The sequence below is a fragment of the Stylophora pistillata genome, chromosome 10 (assembly GCF_964205215.1).
Source record: "Stylophora pistillata chromosome 10, jaStyPist1.2, whole genome shotgun sequence".
Taxonomy (NCBI): domain Eukaryota; kingdom Metazoa; phylum Cnidaria; class Anthozoa; order Scleractinia; family Pocilloporidae; genus Stylophora; species Stylophora pistillata.
This window is the reverse complement of record NC_142528.1, coordinates 12929728-12944547: the sequence shown is the minus strand read 5'-3', so window position 1 is coordinate 12944547 and position 14820 is coordinate 12929728. Positions and strand designations below refer to the sequence as shown.

The following is a 14820-nucleotide window of genomic DNA, read 5'->3' as shown; positions in this document are numbered from 1 at the left end:
ATTCTCAACTAGAGGAGGAGGGGTACCTCTGATATGTCCAAAATTTGACGCAAGTGAAATTGATATCTTACAGGGATGGAATGGAATTTAATTCGTGCTTTACATGTACCCGTAGATCAAAAGGACATTTTTTTCATTGTAGATGAGGTACCTTCACTATATTGTCTTCTTGATAATCCTTAAAAAACACGCCATCGTCACTGCTGGCGAGGATGTAGCTTTTAACCCACCAGCCTCCATCTTGTCTTCCTTGGGTCGCTACTTGAGTAACTTGGGTCCAATCACCAAAACTGACCTCAAAATACTGGTATTCGTCATTTTTTGAGGTGGCCCATGCTCCATACTGTCCTGATTTTGCCTGGAAATGCAATCTTCCATTTCTTGGTCCCATTGAGTTTACATTGTACGACGTGGACGCCCTTAAAGCAGAGTCTGGTATCTGATTATTCTGCATACCTAGAGGTGCTACGCAGGTTGGTGGTTTTGGTGGAGTGAAACCTTTAATCAATCAGGAAAAATAAAGCAAACTCGATTTTAAGAACTGAAGATGTGGAATAGTAACCATAAGTCACTTTAGCACTTTAAGCATTCCCGGAACTGTGTCTGTTGAAGTTAATGGTCAGCTTCTGCAATTGTTACTAAGAATAGATTCTCTAAATACCGTCACTAGTTTTGACAGAAAGATGAGTTCACGTTAACAGATTCCTTCCGTTTATCCACCTTCTCGTCGTACATGTATATCTATTCGTTCATTCATTCATTCATTCATTCATTCCTTCATTCATTCTTCCTCTCATTTATTCATTAACTTATTCAGTAACCCAGTGTGTCAGTCGCTTAATCCTTCAATCAGTAAGTCATTCAGTCAGCCAGTCAGTCAGTCATTCAGTCATTCAGTCAGTCAGTCAGTCAGTCATTCAGGTTGATGCTTCGCTCCGACGAAAAGGCTAACGCTCGAAACGTCAGCTTTTGTAATCATTACGGTGGCCAATTTACCATTTCAACTTTGTTGATATATCCAAATTATTTCGTTACTCCCACCGACGCAGCCCTTCGTCGGAGCGAAGCATTCGCTCCGACGAAGGGCTAACGCTCGAAACGTCAGCTTTTGTAATCATTACGGTGGCCAATTTACCATTTCAACTTTGTTGATGTATCCAAATTATTTCGTTATTCCCACCGACGCAGCCCCAAACAGTTTCTTTCGAAACTATCACCCTTTAGTCAGTCATTCAGTCAGTCAGTCAGTCAGTCAGTCAGTCAGCCAGTCAGTCAGTCAGTCAGTCAGTCAGCCAGCCAGTCAGTCAGTCAGTCAGTCAGTCAGCCAGTCATCCAGTCAGTTAGTCATTCATTCAGCCAGCCAGTCAGTCAGTCAGTCAGTCAGCCAGTCAGCCAGTCAGTCAGTCAGTCATTCTGTCATTCAGTCATTCAGTCAGCCAGCCAGCCAGTCAGTCAGTCAGTCAGTCAGCCAGTCATCCAGTCAGGTAGTCATTCATTCAGCCAGCCAGTCAGTCAGTCAGTCAGTCAGCCAGTCAGTCAGTCAGCCAGTCAGCCAGTCAGCCAGTCAGTCAGTCAGTCATTCAGTCAATCAGTCAGTCAGTCAGTCAGCCAGTCAGTCGGTCAGTCAGTCAGCCAGTCAGTCAGTCAGCCAGCCAGTCAGTCAGTCAGTCAGTCATTCATTTAGTCACTCACTCACTCACTCACTCACTCAAACAGCCCGCCAGTGACTCAGTCACCAAGAGATATGTTTGCTGATTTTGTATCCATCTATTCATTCATGTAATCATTTGTTAACCCTCGTGCTCATGTCCATATTTGATATCAAAATCACCTTCTCTGCATCCATACAGTTCCACTCGTAAAGCAATGAATCCCTGCCAGGTTTTGGGGTGAATCTTGATGAAGCGTGCAATGATTGGTGGATTTATCATGCTGCCTGCCGGCGTATTTCTGTCTCGACTTCCAAGAAATACCTGGAATGCATTGAATTGCGTGTATCGTATAGAGTGAGACCAGATCAAATCATTGGTTAACTAGGGTGGCCCTAAATACGAGAGAAGCTCACAGGCCCGTTTCACAAAGACTGGGGTTTTAAAGATTAAAATCGTTCCTCGTCAACGTAATATACTTTTTCAAGGTTAAACCACTGTTTTTTTCCTTCTGCCAATATTAATAGCAATGTTTTTACTGTTTAGCTGTCGTTTGGCATTTTACTAGTAAATATATACATGCCAACTTAGCGAAACAAATTAATCCTTTAATTTCTTTTTTATGAGTTTATGTGGCTCTGAACTTATTTTTCAAGGTATGTTCCTTACTTTCTTCTAACATTTGCAACGTCGAAAATATCCTTTGCGGAGACAAAGTAAGAAAGATGGCATGTAATAATACCTGGCCATTGCTGTACGGCTCAAAGCTCCCTCCATCAAGCTTGGAGGACAAGGTATAACTAGTTGTCCACCAATCCGCGTTGTCGCGACCCTGGATAGCTATCCTGGTCACTTTTGTATTCTCACCAAGGTCAAATTGTATCCATTCCCCTGTGTTGGATGCCTTTGGAGACCATCCCCCGATATAGCTTCCTTGTGTAACTTTACGCAGCCTCGCTCTTTCTGGTCCATAGTATATATTGTGTTGGGAGGAGGCCAAAATAGCAGCATCTGGAATCTGACTGTTTTCTAATCCCAGTGCTGACACACAGACAATCTCAGGATCTTTAAAACCTAACCAATAAAAGTAAATGTAGCTTACATAATTAAAGTACACAGGATGCAGTGCACAATATTGCACAATACTACAGAAAGTAATTTAGGGTTTCGAACCCTTATAAAAAACTTTACTTTGTACCAAAGGGTTTGACCCCTTAATTTCATAGTAATTTAGATGAAATGAATGAAAGAGAAGAAATAATGTATTTCTATTTAAAAAAAACTTTTTGCTTTTAAAGACCCTGATGAATACAAACTAAACGGTAGGGCAAGGTCGATTATTGTAAGGTGTTGCATGGCGTATTGCAGCATTTGAGATGCTATACGATACTTGGAGTGGTTGATACGCCGCGGTGTATTCAACTATATATATTTCAGCTTAAAGGACTGACCGAAAGCATGAGGAAATGGAAAAGAGTGAATTTGAAAGGCCGCCAAATCAGGGACGATGTGTCAGTTTTTCAGATGTTCACTGCAAACTAATGATCAGAGAATAGGTAAAGATGTACATGATGTCAAATGTTGTAAATATAATACCTAACAGGCTAAAATTCATCTTTAAACTCAAATCATATTATAAACGCCGTTTTTTTAGAGGTTACCTTCTCTACAGCCATAGAATTCTGCTCGCAGGGAAATTAGCCCTTGCCATGAGACTGGGTTTATGCGGACGCACTTTGCAATGAATGGGATCTTAAGGTCATGACTAACGACTGTAAAACGATCAGTGTTCCCATTAAAAATCTGGAAATCAAATAAAAAAATACAAGTTCATTAACCTATTCTTAATTTTTAAAGCCTGATGTAACATCAATGACGAAGCAAATTCCCCCATGAGACACAAGAGTAACTTCCCTAAGACAAGGCACGGGTTCCTTGACTACATGAACAAGTTTGTTTCCCAATTGCCTGGTTGATATTGTCCTCAGAAACAGTTACAAACTTGTTCAACTTCCCTTGATCTATCTATCTAATTTCAGTCACTCTATTCATTTTGGTGGTCTTTTTTGCAGGGTAAGTCAAACCATAATTTCTATTCATGTAAGAGAATATGATTTTTTATTGATTCATATTATCGTTTCTGGTCCTTCTTATCTTCTCCTTTCGCAGATGACCACCAATGAAGCTTAACATCGACCGTCATTTCTTACATGCTTAATAGTCCAACTATTTTAAGGGCTTGACGACCGTTTTTTTTTCCTTGCAAGTATCGGTGACAATTCCTTAACAAAACTCCAAGATCACTGAAACCAGACAAGTGTTTTATTGCAAATTTATTGATTTCCCAGATGCTAAAACTCAAATAGGATTCTTATGTATAACCATGTCCCGTTCTCACCTTTTTGACGTTAGCCTCTTTGTAGTCTTCAAAGAAAACACACTCATTGCTGAAGGATAAACTGTATGTCTTCACCCACCAAGCGCCATCTTGCCTCCCCTGAGTTGCCACACCGGTAACCTTTGCAAAGTTACCAAAGTCAACTTGAAAATATTGAAATGGATCATTCTTTCCATTTTTCACGGCCCAGGCACCATACTGGCCGCTCTTTGCCTGGAAATGCAACCGTCCGTTTCTCGCACCCATGGAGTTGACATTGTAAGATGTAGAGGCACTGAGAGCTGAGTCCGGAATTTGATAATTCTGCAATCCTAGAATTTTCTTACATTCTTCGGCAGGGCCTGGATTAAAACCTGTTAGACGAGTAAAAAATATAGTCAGCAGAAGGAGAAATTCGTTTTTAATCGCATTTTACTCTGCTCTGCGCTTCACAGTTAAGTACATTTAGTTCCTGCTTTTACTCGGCGAAAGGGATTGTTTTCAAATGGAGGGACAGGCTCTCCACTCAGTAATCAGTATTATATTTGCGATATTTAGACAGGCTAGCCCAGTTCAGCTTAAAGCTGTTTGAATGGAGACCAGTACAAACAACAACAAGGCCAGACCACAACTCCGGGAGCTACGTTCTCTACACTTTTCGAGAAGTGCGTAGGTTCTTTAACGTTCCCTACTAACCAGGACAGTCGGTAATGATAAGGTGATAAGAAGCCTACCTTCCCTGCAGCCAAATAATTCCACTCTCATGCAGATGTGTCCATACCAAGTCATGGGATGGATTCGCACGTACCGCGCTATTATTGGCTCATCCAGAATTCGACCTTCTGCTGTATTCCTGTCGCTATTTCCTATGATCACCTTTGAATACGACACCTTCATATAAGATTCCTTATTTTGATTAAACGAAACGCTATCGTAAATTTGATCAGCGCAGATTATTGAAAAAGTTTTGTTTGTTCGTTTGTTATGTTTTTTTTTTGTTTTTTTCTCAAATCGATGGTATCAGATTGCGTTTTAGTTTCCCAGGGAGCTTGAGAACATGAAGATTACGGATCCGGTGAGGCGTGTTGCAGCGCCAGTTTGAGTTAGCGGGCTCTACTATATTTTTAAGAACAAATGATTTTCAAGACTACAGTAGAATCCCACTAACTTGAACTCGGTTAACTTAACGCCCTGGTAATGTAAAAAAGATCCGATTTCCCTAGGTCCCATCTTTTCAGATAATTGCGATCATCCAACTCGAAACCCCTGCTAACACGAACCATTTTTTGTTTCGCATGGGAGTTCGAGTTAGCGTGGTTCTACCGTGTAAGTTTCAATAAAAATCAATTGCCTTCATTCTTCTTAACACAAGATAACAGTAACGCTTCGTATTGAACTGTTAATCACGTATCAAGGACATTTAACACACCTCGCCGTTTTTGTAAGACTTAAATTGTCCTCCATCACTGTAGGTCAAGGTATACTTCGTAACCCACCAGTTAGCATCATATCTTCCTTGGGTCGCGATTTGTGTGACCTTTGTGATCTTCCCTAAGTCTATCTCAAGCCATTGACCTACGTCGCCGTGCTTTGAGGCCCAACCACCATAATAGCTTCCCTCCTGTTTCTTATTTAACCTGCTTCTTTCAGGTCCAAAGTATTGGTTATAGACAGACGAAGATTTCAAGGCAGAGTTGGGAATAATGTTGCTTTCCATACCGAGAGGTGATGCACAAACTATCTTTGGGGGATCGAATCCTACGAGAGAAACAGAAAGGAATTTATATTTCTTTTCCATATAAAGCAAGCTTTAAGATTTAGTTATCTTCCACAAGGCGATGTGAATCTCATCCACAGTATATTTAAATGATAGTTCAAGGCCCAGTTGTTCAAAGGGCCGATAACGCTATGCAACAGAAAAATCACTATTCGGCGGATGAGTGTTAGCAAAACATACTGCGCTGTCTACAGGATTGCAATATATCCAGCCGGTGGATGGCATTATCCACCCTGCGAACAACCAAGGTCATTTTTGTCAGGCTATAAGGTTATCGTTCACTCGCTAGTGATTGCCTCTTTCAAATGTCTCATTGACGACCAGTAGCAAATAAGTGTGATTAGTGAGACAATGAAATTAAAGAAACACTCGGATAATCACACGAATACTTAGGCCCCGTCCACACTTGTACGATGAATCGATTTGAAAACGATTACTTTTAAACGATAACCCGACTGCGCATCGTTGACGTATGTGAATTCGTTATTATGAGCCCGCGTAATGGATTGCGACGGAAAGTGTTACGTCAGCGTTTTCGAAAAATTCCGTTTTCGTTTGTCCACGCGTACACACGAAAACAGCGTTTTCAAAAGGTTCAACTGTGGAGAGCGTTTTTGAAAAGTTCTGTTTTCAATGAACGTTTTCATCGGATAGTGTGGACGGGGCGTTAGTTCATTCACCTTTACTGCAGCCATAAAACTCTGTTCTCATAGAGATGTGTCCATTCCATTCTTCAGGATGAATCCGAATGTACCGGGTTATAACTGGTCTGTACAAGGTGTTTCTCACAACTGTATATCGGTCCAAGTTACCTTTAAAAATCTGTGCAATAAAATTGTCATTACGGATTTCAAAACATATTTAACCTATTCTTCAGTGTTTGTAATTACTTTAGGAAGAAGAGCAAGCGTAGAATTAGAAGCATAAATGACAGCAGTTCTCGATATCCAAATTTCTCCTTTTTTTTTTTTTTTTTTCTTTTTAAAGAAGATATAAGTGGGATTTGTATGATCGCCAGCTAAAACTGACGACATTTTGATGGAGTCCTGGTGCTTCGCCACTGTTTCAAACAACCGGAAAGATCTCAAGTAATTCCTTGATCTAAAATCACCTTTAATTGAAGAATTTTTTTAAAAAAAATTCCGAATAACTCATTTATTTTAACCATTTGGCATTTCGTTTCGTCTAAGTACATCGCCGTTTGTCTAGAAATGTGATAGAAGTAGACCATTAATAAATGTGCGTGTGCGCTGAGTTTCTAACGAAAGTATAAACATTTATTCACCTTTTCAGTGAACACTTCCACGTCAACAGATTACAGGGTGTAATAGGATTGCCATGACACTGACTCGACGAAAGCGTAAGGATAGCATTATAAGCTAGATTGCTTCCAGTTGACTACAAGGGTTACCTGCACCTTAAACTCGTATGGCTGCGTTCTATTCGATTATTTGATAAGTGCAAATGTAATTAGGTGAAGCTTCACGGGTTTATCAACAATATAACAATACTATCCTGTTTCTAAGAAAAAAGAACTAGAAAGAAGCTCCACCAGAAGCCGGAGAGGGCCTGCTATGTTGCTCTGACGTGGGCACGCATGTCTCTACTAATAACATACCTGTTTTGAGCCATGCTCGTTGTTTACAACTTCCCAAAATACAGAATCATAGCTGAAAGATAGGCTATACAGCTTAACCCACTGATTGGAGTCCTGTCTTCCCTGTGTAGCAACAGCTGTGATTTTTCTCCAGTCTCCAAAATCAACCTGCAACCACTGCAGTAGATTGTTGGCTCCGGCAGCCCAGCTGCCATATTTTCCGCTGCCAGAACTAAGAAAATGAAGGCGGCCAATGGAAGGAGCATAGCTGTTAACGTTAGCTGAGGAAGATGCTGAGATAGCGGAGTCTGGTATCTCACCACTTTCCATACCCAAGGCCTCCATGCATTGTGGTGGTTTTGGGACTGAATCACCTACACGAGCACAACGTAAGTTGCTTGTTTCAACGAAGAGGGGTACAAATAAACTTAATAACTTAATAACTATCAGATATTATTGCATACACTGAGTAACTGCCTTAGAAAAGACAGTAAGAATTAATGTCATGAAAGTCATGATGGTTTACATTGTCGTTGGAAGTATTCAACTAAAAGTGCTTCAACTAAAATTATTATAATTGTTAGTCAACAGCCATGTAATAAATCACCTAAAGGGTGGAAGAGGGGCCGTGAGGGGGTTTTTCGTGAAACGTGATCAGCTGTTTTAATTGACGTGATTGGTGATTGTATAAAGTTAAAAGTCGTGAACTGTGAACGATATGCCAGTCGTGAGAAGTGAGGAAAAGAAATTATTTTCCGTCATCCATTTTTTTCCGTGAAAGATTACTCGCCGAAGACTTACATCTACAAAGCAACGCGAAACTCTCCGGGCGTTGTTAGTGTGACTTACTTATTCTAGATCTTGCGTGACAACTGATAAGGGTATGAATCAGTTTAGTTCTTTGATCTTCTTTTGGCAAAAAGGCGCCATCGCGTGAAGAAAAACATTGCAACTGACGCTTGGCGTGAAAAGAGGAAGAAATTCACGGAAAATCCTTTTTCGTTATCATGTTATTTAGCGTGAAGCGTGAAATGAGAATATTGATTACCGTGATTCGTTATTTGTTATATTCAATAGTCGTAATATAAATCGTGAGAAGGACCCCCCTTACGGCCCCTCGTGGAAGGCTGATGCGATGAATATTAAACGAGCATTAGAATTCCCTTTTTCCTATGTTATCCATGGTCAGAGTATGAAATTTGCAAGCTACCTTTCTCGCTAACAAAAACACACTCAAAAAACGGCTGGAAAACACCTTTACCTTTACTTAAGTAGCTTGCAAAGTAAGTAGTAAATATGCCAGCTAAGTAAAGGTTGCGTCACGCCTCAACTCCTCCCTCACGCCTTCGCCCCACCCACCCCCCCGCCTCCTTTCTCTGAATCCCCCAGAACACATGCAATCTCTCTCAGTCTACCAGGAAATCCACCACCCAATTCTCCCATAATTTATGTAGCAAGGCTTATTTGGCCTTGTGTGGTGCTGGCATACCTTGTGAGATTGTACTTCCATATAATTTGACTTTCTTCTCAAAAGGCAAATGTTTTAAGACTTTAAACGCCAAAGCGCTTTAAAGCTCCATATCATATGAATCTAAATTAACTTATCATGTGTTCGTAACAGATATTAGAGCATTGATGAGGAGAACAGAAGCCAAAATACCATCGACAGTGCATCCATATAACTCCACCCTCATCGAGGGGTATCCTTGAAATGTTTTGATATTGATTTTGATGTATCGAGCGATGATGGGTGGGTCGATAATCCGGCCAACAGCAGTCTTGTAGTCGAAGTTGCCATGGAAAACCTAAAAAAAATGTGAAAGTTGATGTTACTACATATACGTCAGTGTTATAAAACTTTTCGTCATATATCTGTTATAGCAACCTACCCTCTAATTTTCGCGTGATTCTGTTGACTACTTTACGTCACGTGGTGGAAAATCACCATACAGCCTGTACGGTTTTCACCTAATCATCCCCGTCTGCGTCAATATTTATCCTTCAATATTCCGCCCAAAAGAGATAAAGGAAGCGGAAGAGAGACAGCTCAAAATTTTCATCTCTTCATCTCTATCATTCTTAGACGGAAGAAAAACAAACTCGTTTTGAAAAGGGGGGTAAGTTTTTAAAGAGACTGTGGTGCTGCGTCGGTGGGGGTAACAAGGTGATTTGGTAATATCGACTAAGTTGAAATTGTATATTGGCCAACGTGAAGAGTTAAAAAGCTGACGTTTCGAGCTCTGACGAAGGGCTAACGCTAGAAACGTCAGCTTTTAAATCTTCGCGGTGGCAATTTACAATTTCAACTTAGTTGATATTACCAAATTACCTCGTTTTGAAGAGTCCAGTGATGGTGAAATTTAAATGCTGGTCGCGAATAAGCATCTGCCATAAGATCAACACTAGATTTTCACAAGGGTTTTTGCGCGATATGAAAATTAATTGAAAGGTTATAAAATGAAAAAACCCCATCGGGCTGAGAAATTTTCACATTTTTTCTCGAAGCTTCACCTCTCGACAAAAACTTCAGCCGTGGATATTATCAGCCGACATACCAGCCGCCGAAACTGAGGGATTTTTATACTAAATATCTTTCTGTTTTGAACGTCTGTCCTAAATGTAAGCATTAACACGTTTAATTATACGATTACAATCCAAAATCTTAATTACTTGTTGAAAGGATGATTCTACGATCTCTTAATTATTCAGTCAGAGCTAATAAGACTATTTCATTTGAGAGAAATGGTAAAGATGAATATGGTATATTCTGTTGACCTGGCCCCGATCATAAAAAGCACGGGTGATTTCATCCAATGAACAAGCCCGACCAGTGAATAAAATGGCTATTCACAGAACAGTAACCCAGCGGTGAAAGGTTGTCGTTAGAAGTCTAGATGGTTACGCGAAAAAAACACATGATGGATAAACTGCTATTCAGACAGCAGCATGAATAGCGGTTTATCAACAGAAGCTGCTTCAAAGAATAACGACATACCTCATTCCCACTAATGTATGGTACAAATGTTCCTCCATGAACACTGTATTCCAAGGTATAGGTCTTTGACCACCAACCTGCGTCATAGCGCCCTTGTGTAGCGATCCCGGTCACTTTGGTCACCCTTTGCAAGTCAATCTGCAGGAACTGCTTATCGTCTTGGTATTGGGAGATCCAGCCTCCATGGAAGCTACCTAATTAATGATATCAATGATTTGTAATAATCAGAACTGCTAATTTACACCCGTTTACATTATTAGCGTTAATGTTCCTTTGCCATGATCAACGCTGCCAGCTTGCCACAAAAATAGTTCATGTGTTGGGACGCTGGCCATCTTATTTCCTCTACACTGTACTTTCTGTGTTTTGTGTGTGTTTTTTGTTTTTTCTTCTTTTTTAAAGGCCACTAGTGACACTAGAAAACCATAGCTATTTAAACAATTTCTTACCTTCTTTTTTCTCGTTCAGTCTTCCGCGCTCAGGTCCCCACCACTGGTTGTAACGTGATGATGCTACAATAGCTGAATCTGGAATCGCGCCATTTTCCATTCCCAGAGCCGAAAAACATTCGATCTTAGGGGGTTCAACGCCTGTTTTTAATTTTTTTTTTTTTTTAATGAAAAAGAGAGTTTTTATTCTATATGCTGAGAATGTTAAAAGTCTGTAACCTGGTTATTTAACAATTATTGGATGAGGTTGAGCATGATAGCGATAATTATCAAGGCCAAAGTTTTGTGTTATGAGGCCTTGATAACTGTCGCTATCATGCGGAAACCGAATCCAATAATTGTTTTATTATGTATATTCCTGAGCGCATAAAACTATTGTCTGTAGGTACTGACGTCACTTCTGCATATAAAAAATTTATTGTCTGTAGGTATGACGTAAGTAAATGTATAGTAATAGCTCTTAGATTGATCTTCAAACACCTTAGATGCCTTTAGACAACTTACAAATCCAAGTTATCTTCAACCCGGTTAGGAATTCAAAGATGATGATTTGGTGGATGACTCAAAGTCGTATTTGGTGATAATCGATGGCTGTAAAAATACTCGTATGTAAGTCCGTTACATGCGTCTGAATTAAATAACATGGCATTATTACTATTGTAAGCTCCTGCCTCTAATTAAGTTCATCATGCAGCCGTTAATTTCTTTCCAACCTCATTTCGTGCTTATCAGCATTTATGAAGCAGTCTAAAATTACTATATACAGAAACGAGATATTCCGCTACCAATTCAATGCTACAAGCCTGTTTCTTGATTGCTCACTCATCAGGGGATTTTATTTTATTTTATGCAGGGACAAAAACGTAGTCGTCGTATTTTTCTACTTAACATCTATTGCGTTCTACTTTTAAGTACAGTATCCAGCACTGTTACACGGAAAAACCGAAACACAGACTTCCTATATACATATGATCTGACCCAATTTGCTATTCTATAAGTATACAGATTCCGGAAAAATTAGATTCTGCAAACTTATCAATGTTGTCAGTCTGATACCTTCATTTAAATTTGCATTTTTTATTTTTGTGACTTAGTGGATTAAATCGTGTTCATTTTCCTAACCCCTCTCGCTTTAAATAATAGGAACGACTCATTACCTTCACTGCAGCCGTAAAATTCAGTTCTCATGGACACATGTCCATACCATTCTTCGGGATAAATTCGGATGTAACGGGTTACAACTGGTCGGTCCACTAAGTTTCTCACAACTGTGTATCGGTCAGAGTTGCCATTAAAAACCTGTGGAAAATAACAAGCCTTTTTAGCCTTTCGCAGCTGGGATTTTACATATACATCTTGAAAGCAATTTCCAAGCAATTATTTGTTGTAAGATGTTATTTAAGTTCCCCAAGGGAGCTAGTGTTAGGCCTGAAATATACATAATTGTTAGATCAATGACAGTGTCTGAGGACTGCACACTCACCCTTCCCCTAATCCATCAACAGGAAAATGATAAATGCTTAGGGGTAATTAGTGCTTGCTTAGGCCGGAAGGGTAGGTGCGCAAATGCACAGATTTGGACCTGGATCCGAATTGTTTCCAAGGAAAACATGATGGCGAACATCAGATCCTTGCTTCAATTTCAAATTATCCATGAATGCTGTGATAAGGGACCGATCATTTAAGTTTTGAGGGGGGGTGGGTGATTTCTGGTCATCAAGAAATTTTTTTTCTAGCAATCTGCTGGGCAGGATAATTTTCCGTTCTAAATGCTCTCTTAATCTGTTACATTTGGGCTGCATGCTATTTTTTTCTTCCAAAAAGCACTTGCAGGAAATTTTTTTTCAAAATCACCCACCCACTCCCCCCCTCAAAAGTTAAATGGTCGGCCCATAGATGACCTATTGATAATAAGTGAGGAAATTTGAACCGCACAGGAAAAATTCCATAAAGCAACTCCAGAGAGTAAAGCGTTGAATTCAGGCTCGGTGACAGGGACTAACGCCTGTCACTAACTATACCCCTTCCCCCTTCCCCCAGAAAAAAAAATCGCTTGCTTTACGTAATTGAAAAGCTATCGCTTTCATTTCATCTCATTGATTTTGACATTTCGAATGAAACAGATCGAATCAAATAAAGTCTGGTTACGTAATTGTTCGTTTAAGATAACCAACCATTTTAATACCTGTTTTGAGCCATCTTCATTTTTAACCGTTGCCCAAAATACTTCATTATAACTGTACGAAAGGCTGTACTTTTTAACCCACTGATTGGAGTCCTGTCTTCCTTGTGTGGCGACAGCTGTAACTCTTGTCCAACGTCCAAAATCAACCTGGAACCATTGGTTTACATTGTTGGCTCCGGCAGCCCAGCTGCCATATTTTCCGCTGCCAGAACTAAGAAAGTGAAGGCGGCCAACAGAAGGAGCGTAGCTGTTAACGTTGGCCGAGCTAAATGCAGAGATAGCGGAGTCTGGTATATTGCCGTTTTCCATGCCCAAGGCATTCATACACTGGGGTGACTTCGGGACGGAGAAACCTAAATAACAATGTGTAAAACACATGTGAGAAAATGGATGTGTGAAACTTTGATCATTATACCGGCGTCTGATTTGACGAGAAAAAATGGCACAACTATGTCAAATAAAGAAAAATTTTGGGCAGGGATCTGTCATCTACGTGCTTTCTCGATTAGTCAGAAACACAGTCAGGTGTTTTACCAACTGAGTTGCTGAGAAACCGTCAGTGAACTGGGACAGATGTTACAATATTGGGCCATCTAAAACTTTTAAAAAAGAGAGCGAGCGTGTTCGTCAAGCTAGAATTATTTTAAGGAATTTCAAGTAATGAGCGCCCTTCACTTCCACGTAAATAAGGAAAGAACGAAAGCTATTGGACATCCAAAAGCCATAGTAGAAGTACGAGCGTAGACTAGCAAAGTAGGGCAAGTTTAAACCAACAAACATTTTCGAAAACTGAAAACTCGTCCGACACTTAAAACCAGACTTGATAAGCAAGTTGGAAGGGCAGGTCAGAAATCTGCTTGTAAATCAGTGACTAGACGATATTGAAAATTTGTCTTTGGCGCGTTTGGAAAGCGTGCCATGGACAGTCATTCGTGATAATTCACATACCTTCGGTGCATCCATATAATTCCACTCTCAATGACGGATAACCAACGAATTCATTGACGTTGATTTTGATGAAACGAGCCACAATGGGTGGGTCAAGGTAATGGCCTACTGCAGAAGTATAGTCAATATTTCCTTGTAGAACCTTAAAGATCGAAAGATTTATTCAAACAATTGAAAAAAAAAAAAAAAAATATATATATATATATATATCTGTATATGCATTAAACCTTGTTTTAATTAACTAAGGAAACAAGACCGAATGAAATCCAATTCGCCCTTGAAACATAAGACTGATTAGCAAAATCGGTCGACAGCGAGGCAGAAGTGTGACGTTTTGATTAGGATTCTGATAACAGACGAAATTGAATAACACAAATTCCTGTTGCTTGTAAATAAAAATGACTGTGACAATATTTGACAAACAAAATATATACTCACCAGTTAAATGTATACATAAAAAGAAAAATCACAGCAATTGACTATATTCCACAAGTCTATGCAACAGTGCGCGCAAATGGAGCGCACTGTTCAATCCCGTGACGAATAAACTTTCCAATTACATTGTCCAGTTACGAAGCAACCAGCGTTCAAATGGTGATATTATTACCCTACCACAATCGTAAATGTTGGTATGGTTTTGATTAATAAAGCTACGATAGCTATCCATAACAAAATTAGACTACGATGTTTGGGCAACACAGTTTATTGACTAATAGAACGCGACGCTGACGCAAGAGATTAGCAAACTAAACCAGTAAGGGTGGTGTGGGCGGGAAACCGTTGACTAGCTCTGAAACTCGATGCACCGAAAAAGTTAAGAGTAACTGATCAGGGGCCCGTTTC

The 14820-nt window shown here is 39.9% G+C and overlaps 1 protein-coding gene across 1 annotated transcript in view; it reads right to left on the bottom strand.

Moving 5' to 3' along the window:
* LOC111319871 (uncharacterized) overlaps nucleotides 1–14820 on the bottom strand; it is a 40681-nt gene that overhangs the window by 17744 nt on the left and 8117 nt on the right. Inside the window, exons 10-24 of the mRNA XM_022922602.2 lie at nucleotides 13978–14119; nucleotides 13030–13382; nucleotides 12002–12143; nucleotides 10845–10985; nucleotides 10396–10589; nucleotides 9061–9205; nucleotides 7422–7774; nucleotides 6484–6625; nucleotides 5456–5784; nucleotides 4761–4902; nucleotides 4048–4400; nucleotides 3311–3452; nucleotides 2392–2723; nucleotides 1832–1973; nucleotides 152–498 (exon numbers count right to left, since the gene is read on the bottom strand). Of these exons, the coding sequence (XP_022778337.2) occupies nucleotides 152–498; nucleotides 1832–1973; nucleotides 2392–2723; nucleotides 3311–3452; nucleotides 4048–4400; nucleotides 4761–4902; nucleotides 5456–5784; nucleotides 6484–6625; nucleotides 7422–7774; nucleotides 9061–9205; nucleotides 10396–10589; nucleotides 10845–10985; nucleotides 12002–12143; nucleotides 13030–13382; nucleotides 13978–14119 (3399 nt within the window). The remainder of the gene's footprint in view (nucleotides 1–151; nucleotides 499–1831; nucleotides 1974–2391; nucleotides 2724–3310; nucleotides 3453–4047; nucleotides 4401–4760; nucleotides 4903–5455; nucleotides 5785–6483; nucleotides 6626–7421; nucleotides 7775–9060; nucleotides 9206–10395; nucleotides 10590–10844; nucleotides 10986–12001; nucleotides 12144–13029; nucleotides 13383–13977; nucleotides 14120–14820) is intronic.